General features: G+C 41.5%; 1 protein-coding gene across 1 annotated transcript; it reads left to right on the top strand.

The window, feature by feature from the left end:
- The first annotated feature begins 4417 nt into the window (after positions 1–4417).
- LOC148037423 (putative E3 ubiquitin-protein ligase SINA-like 6) lies at positions 4418–5801 on the top strand. The gene is made up of 2 exons (XM_087676345.1): positions 4418–4779; positions 5106–5801. Exons 1-2 carry the CDS (start codon positions 4492–4494, stop codon positions 5778–5780), a joined length of 963 nt encoding a protein of 320 aa, XP_087532471.1. The 5' UTR covers positions 4418–4491; the 3' UTR covers positions 5781–5801.
- The last annotated feature ends 1139 nt before the right edge of the window (positions 5802–6940 follow it).

Here is a 6940-nt window from a genome sequence, read left to right as displayed (position 1 = left end):
GCATGTGAAAGAGACTTGAGAGAAGCTTGTGATTAGTAGACAAGTTGTGGACGACAGTAGCTTTTCACTATTTTCTTTAGCCCTACCAATTGTCTTCCTTAACCCCACTAACCTTCCAATAAGATGCATTTTTTCACAATTGCTTGGAGTGCTAAGGCAAGGTTTTGTTAACCCTATTCCCCCAACCCTATCAAGCATGACTATGGTTTTGTTGTAGGATCAAGATGAAGGGAAAGAGTGCATCTTGGATGGATTTATGATCTAACATGTGCATTAAGGTGGATTTTCAAGTTGAGTTTTATTATTTGAAATACATTTGGTAGCAATGGGTTTTTTGAGACATTGATTTTCTTGCATGTGGTAGGCCAGGGTTTGAGAACAGACATACAAAGTCTCCATTTGCCTTGTGCTTGGGCAAGATTAGGATAGATTTGTACTTGGGTGGGATGAGGCCAGCTCTGTACTTGAATTAAAGGCCTTGTTAGGACTAGAGAAAGTATGGGCAATTACCACTTTTGAGACATGCCTTGGACAAGAAGGAAGATAGAGTAGCTCCAGAAGAGAAAGGAGAGGTAATGACAAGAAGCAAGGCAAAGCATCACCAAAGAAAGGTTGAGTAGTGACCAAAAAGAAGGCAAGTATGCTTCTAATGGGATGGCATCTATAGTATGGGTTAGATCTCTCTATTCACCAATTAAGTGATGAACATGTAAGCAAGAGACGTCTTTATTTCAATGTGTTTTTCTTTTTTTAACTCATGTGGGGTCGACACTTAACAGGCCCAAGTCTCAACTAAAGAATTGTCACAAAAAGGGGGGCCGTCACTTTTTCAGCCCCCTTAGAGCTAAGTTGTGCCAAGGGTACCAAGTGCATTGCAATGCATTTCAATTTTCGCTTCCCTTGCGGTCATGCCTGCGCCAAGGAGTTTGAGGGTCATCTTGCAAGCATGTGAAAGAGACTTGAGAGAAGCTTGTGATTAGTAGACAAGTTGTGGACGACAGTAGCTTTTCACTATTTTCTTTAGCCCTACCAATTGTCTTCCTTAACCCCACTAACCTTCCAATAAGATGCATTTTTTCACAATTGCTTGGAGTGCTAAGGCAAGGTTTTGTTAACCCTATTCCCCCAACCCTATCAAGCATGACTATGGTTTTGTTGTAGGATCAAGATGAAGGGAAAGAGTGCATCTTGGATGGAATTATGATCTAACATGTGCATTAAGGTGGATTTTCAAGTTGAGTTTTATTATTTGAAATACATTTGGTAGCAATGGGTTTTTTGAGACATTGATTTTCTTGCATGTGGTAGGCCAGGGTTTGAGAACAGACATACAAAGTCTCCATTTGCCTTGTGCTTGGGCAAGATTAGGATAGATTTGTACTTGGGTGGGATGAGGCCAGCTCTGTACTTGAATTAAAGGCCTTGTTAGGACTCGAGAAAGTATGGGCAATTACCACTTTTTAGACATGCCTTGGACAAGAAGGAAGATAGAGTAGCTCCAGAAGAGAAAGGAGAGGTAATGACAAGAAGCAAGGCAAAGCATCACCAAAGAAAGGTTGAGTAGTGACCAAAAAGAAGGCAAGTATGCTTCTAATGGGATGGCATCTATAGTATGGGTTAGATCTCTCTATTCACCAATTAAGTGATGAACATGTAAGCAAGAGACGTCTTTATTTCAATGTGTTTTTCTTTTTTTAACTCATGTGGGGTCGACACTTAACAGGCCCAAGTCTCAACTAAAGAATTGTCACAGAAAGGGGGGCCGTCACTTTTTCAGCCCCGTTAGAGCTATGTTGTGCCAAGGGTACCAAGTGCATTGCAATGCATTTCAATTTTCGCTTCCCTTGCGGTCATGCCTGCGCCAAGGAGTTTGAGGGTCATCTTGCAAGCATGTCAAAGAGACTTGAGAGAAGCTTGTGATTAGTAGACAAGTTGTGGACGATAGTAGCTTTTCACTATTTCTTTAGCCCTACCAATTGTCTTCCTTAACCCCACTAACCTTCCAATAAGATGCATTTTTTCACAATTGCTTGGAGTGCTAAGGCAAGGTTTTGTTAACCCTATTCCCCCAACCCTATCAAGCATGACTATGGTTTTGTTGTAGGATCAAGATGAAGGGAAAGAGTGCATCTTGGATGGAATTATGATCTAACATGTGCATTAATGTGGATTTTCAAGTTGAGTTTTATTATTTGAAATACATTTGGTAGCAATGGGTTTTTTGAGACATTGATTTTCTTGCATGTGGTAGGCCAGGGTTTGAGAACAGACATACAAAGTCTCCATTTGCCTTGTGCTTGGGCAAGATTAGGATAGATTTGTACTTGGGTGGGATGAGGCCAGCTCTGTACTTGAATTAAAGGCCTTGTTAGGACGAGAGAAAGTATGGGCAATTACCACTTTTGAGACATGCCTTGGACAAGAAGGAAGATAGAGTAGCTCCAAAAGAGAAAGGAGAGGTAATGACAAGAAGCAAGGCAAAGCATCACCAAAGAAAGGTTGAGTAGTGACCAAAAAGAAGGCAAGTATGCTTCTAATGGGATGGCATCTATAGTATGGGTTAGATCTCTCTATTCACCAATTAAGTGATGAACATGTAAGCAAGAGACGTCTTTATTTCAATGTGTTTTTCTTTTTTTAACTCATGTGGGGTCGACACTTAACAGGCCCAAGTCTCAACTAAAGAATTGTCACAGAAAGGGGGGCCGTCACTTTTTCAGCCCCCTTAGAGCTAAGTTGTGCCAAGGGTACCAAGTGCATTGCAATGCATTTCAATTTTCGCTTCCCTTGCGGTCATGCCTGCGCCAAGGAGTTTGAGGGTCATCTTGCATGCATGTCAAAGAGACTTGAGAGAAGCTTGTGATTAGTAGACAAGTTGTGGACGATAGTAGCTTTTCACTATTTTCTTTAGTTCTACCAATTGTCTTCCTTAACCCCACTGACCTTCCAATAAGATGCATTTTTTCACAATTGCTTGGAGTGCTAAGGCAAGGTTTTGTTAACCCTATTCCCCCAATCCTATCAAGCATGACTATGGGATAGTGGTACTCCATGGTGCGACTAGGCCCTTACCTCAGTAATGTTTTACTAGCGTTCCGTGCGCGCTTCGCGCGCGCAGAATGCTAGGCCGCTTTGTTGCCTCGAAGCGGCGAGTGAAGTAGCTGTGCTATCGCACGGTAACTTCGCTCAACAATCCATTTCTCATCTTTCTCTATCCTCTTTTTCCTCTCTCCTCTCTCTCTCTCCCCCCTCCAAATTTCCTATGTTTAATTCTCTCTCTCTCTCTCTCCTTTTTTTCTCTCCCCACTTTTCTTCTCTCTCTCTCTCTCTCTTTTTATTCTCTCCCCTCTCTCCTCTATTTTCCTTCTCTCTCCCTCTTCTCTTTTTTTTTTTTCTTCTCTCTCTTCATTCTTTTTTTAAATTTTTTCTTCTCTCTCTCTCCTCTCATTCTCCTCTATTTTATATTTTCTCTCTCTCTATAATTCTCTCTCTCTCTCTCTCTCTCTCCGCCCCCTTTTTTTCTTCTCCCCTTTCTCTTTTAAATTTTATCTTTTTCTTCTCTCCTTCTCTATTTTAAATTACATATTCTCTCTCTCTCCTTCTTTCTCCCTTCCTCTCCTTCTCAAAAAATATTTAAATTTTAAAAAGTTTTTTCTTTTTTCTCTTTTTCCCCATCTCTCTTTCTCGTTCTTATTATTATTATTATTCTTCTTCTTCTTCTTCTCTCTCTCTCTCTCTCTCTCAAAGGAGGGGCAAGAGAAAATGAGATATTACAAGTGAGAAAGAGGGGAGGGGAAAGGAGGGAGGTTCGGAAAAGGGGGTAGGTTCGGGAAGCCCTTTGGAGGTTCGGGGCTTTCCGAACCTATAGCTAAAATATTATAGTAGTAAGATAAGATAAGATTCTACTGTTTTATTTAGGGAAGTTACACTCGAAGAGGAAAGCCCCTACCAACTAAAAAATTGAAGGGGTGTATTGACAAGTGATAGAAATATATAGATATATTTTCACGAATCTCAGACACATTTGGACGGGGCAATACTCCTTGCCGAGCTTGCGTGGTGCACACCCAAACCAATGAAGACAAATATTCTACTCAACAAAAAGCATTCAATGGCAATTGACTCGTGCCACTGCAAGCGAAGCCCATTGGCTACATCACTAGGCCATGCCGCACACTATCACAAAGGATGGGGACTGAGGGCGTTTCAGTCACCGGTGTGTAAACACAAGGCGCCCACTGCCCAGTTTTAGGATTTCTAGATTGTCCGGGCAGAGAACTGGCGATGTGGGGCAGGCCTTGTGACAAGTTTGTCGGCTTATGATTTGTTCGTAGTGTGAATTTCACGGGAAATTTGCAAAAAGAAAATATATTTTCCGTATTGCCACGTGCACAGGCTACCCTTTCAGAGAGCTCCGCTGCATATGAGAACGAAAGAGAGAAAGAAAGAGCTCCTGACAAGGGAGAGTTTTTCTTTCTGAGCGCGTCGGCGATGGTGAGGTTCTCTACGCGGCGAAGTGACGCCGCTTCGCACTCCCCGTCCAAGCGCCACAAGAGACTCGCCTCCTCTCCTACTTCGTCCAACGCTTCCGCCTTCTCTTCGCCTCTTTGTTTCTCTGACGCTGTCGACGTCGATTGCGATATTTTCAGTCGTCGCGGTCATGCCGATCAGGAGCAGTCCTCCTCTGAGTGGGGAGGCGACAGCACGCCTGCGTTCTTTGACCTAGAAACGCTGGATTGCAATGTCTGTATGGAGCCGCTTTGCGCTCCGATCTACCAGGTAAGTCTCGCCAGATTGGTATCTGCGTGTGTATCAGTGAAGCCATCATCTAGTTATTAATACTTTTGCTTGTCGTGAAATGCACCCGTGTGCCTTAGCGAAGCCATGGTCCACTCGTTAGGCACTGGTATTATCCTTTTCATTCTTTCTTTGTTGCGAAATGTATACATGTGCGTTAGTGAAGCCAAGGTGCATCCTGATTCTTTATATTTTCCATGTTTAATTTGTTCTGAAATGTATTCGTGTGCATCGCTGAAGTAATGGTGCCTCCACAAATTCCTGATTTCATCCCTCACTTTTACCTTTTGTTTGTTCTGAAATGATAGTGCTGCAATGGCCATTATTCATGCTTAGATTGTACGACCAAGATGAGCAACAAGTGCCCTACTTGCTCCGAGCCTTCAGGGAAAATCAGGAATCTTGGACTCGAGAAGATCCTGGATTCCTTGAGATTAAGATGCAGATACTTTGACCATGGCTGTCCCAACCTGTTAGCGTACAAGGACAAGAAAATCCACGAGATGGACTGTCTCTTCACCCCTTGCTTCTGTCCTGTGCAATCTTGTGAGTTCCATGTAGCTGTGAATGATCTCGTCCTTCACTGCCAGGAATCTCACAATGTTCAAACATTGCTATTTCACTATGATACCTGGTTCACTGTATCATTGCCTTCCAATGACAATTATATGCTGCTCAAATCAAAGGATCGGTTTTTCCTCTTCTGCTGTGTTGATGAAACGGTTGGAAAGTTAATATATATATCTGCCTTTGGTTCTTCAAGCTTGGAGGAAAATTTCACCTACCACATGGAGCTGAAGGTTGGTGTGAAAAGGCATCTTGCTCTTTCCTCTACTATACAAAAGCATGATTACTCCCAGACAAACTTGGATTGTATAGATTTTCTTGTCGTTCCTAAGTGTCTTATGGCCTCCAAGGGTTCACTCCAAGTTGAAGTCACCATAAATTGTCCAATCAGGTCGTTGGAAACTGCTAAAAAGTAGTAAAGTATTGCATTTTGATCAGATCCTTATTTAGCATGTTTCCTTGTTATTTTTAATTTTCTTCTTACCTCTAAAGATTCAGTTCAAGCCGAGGCCACCATAAGTTGTGCAATCAGATTAGAACATGTGATATTCATTGCAATTGGGTTTTGAGATCATGCTCTTACATGAAAGACACTTGCAGTATACAAATGTCTATTTTCAGGCACATATTTGGACCTTTAGTGGTGAGTGCATGTGAATAAGAAGGTATCAATGTTTAGACCCTTTCTTATGTCTAAATGAAGATTTGAGTTAACAATGCAGATAAAACGAGGAAACACAAGTTGGCTTGAAACTCTGGAACACTGGCGGAGTTTGTAGAGAATAATGGATTGTTCCTTACTCGCTTCTGAACATTACTTAGCATTGACAATGTCATTTACTTCAATCCAGCCATTTCTTGTGCTAACCAGCCCTTTCATAAGTACAATTATGGTTTGGGCTGTTTTGCTAGAGTTGAATGATCTTATAAGGGGTTCTCTGCTGGTGCTTTTTCTATGCCTATTTCTTGCCTCTGATTTTTAAATTCATAATGATCAATTCTGTGACTATATAGTAGTTGCAAAGTACTTGAGTGATTTGTTATAACCAGTTTGGGCATCAGCTCAAACTGATTGAAGTATTGGTCTGATCTGCAGAAATTTGGTCCTAAGATGCCAAGTTACACTCATGCAAAGTGATTAAAAGTTATAAGCCTGTTGTTCTTTTCAATTTTGAGCAAGTAATTCTAAATTCAAATTAATTCATATACACTCACAGCATTTATTGTTTTGATGGCATCAGAAATGGTAAAGGTTTTCCAAGATAATGAGAATTTTATGGCAAATTCCAAATTCATACCTTGTGTCCTGTTTGATCTGTCTTGTCACATGAGGAATGGTTGATCTAAAATGCACCATCTCCTCCCTTTCCACAGTTCCCTCTGTTGTGAAAATGCAGCTGCAGCTCTTGCTGGCACTCCATGAGCTGCTTATAAACATAGCTCATATGAATGGTGGGTGGTAGAGGCCTCTGAATTTGCCCTTTAACACCTGCTTCTTATTGACCTCTTTGTTTCATGAACTTGGTAGAGGTTCATTTGACTTGACTGAAAATTTTTGACAGCTAAGAAGCAAGAG

Source organism: Lygodium microphyllum, chromosome 4 (assembly GCF_053477565.2).
Source record: "Lygodium microphyllum isolate KBCC chromosome 4, Lygodium_microphyllum_v1.1.10, whole genome shotgun sequence".
Lineage (NCBI taxonomy): Eukaryota > Viridiplantae > Streptophyta > Polypodiopsida > Schizaeales > Lygodiaceae > Lygodium > Lygodium microphyllum.
Note: the sequence above shows the minus strand (reverse complement) of the source record. Positions and strands in the feature narration are given on the sequence as shown.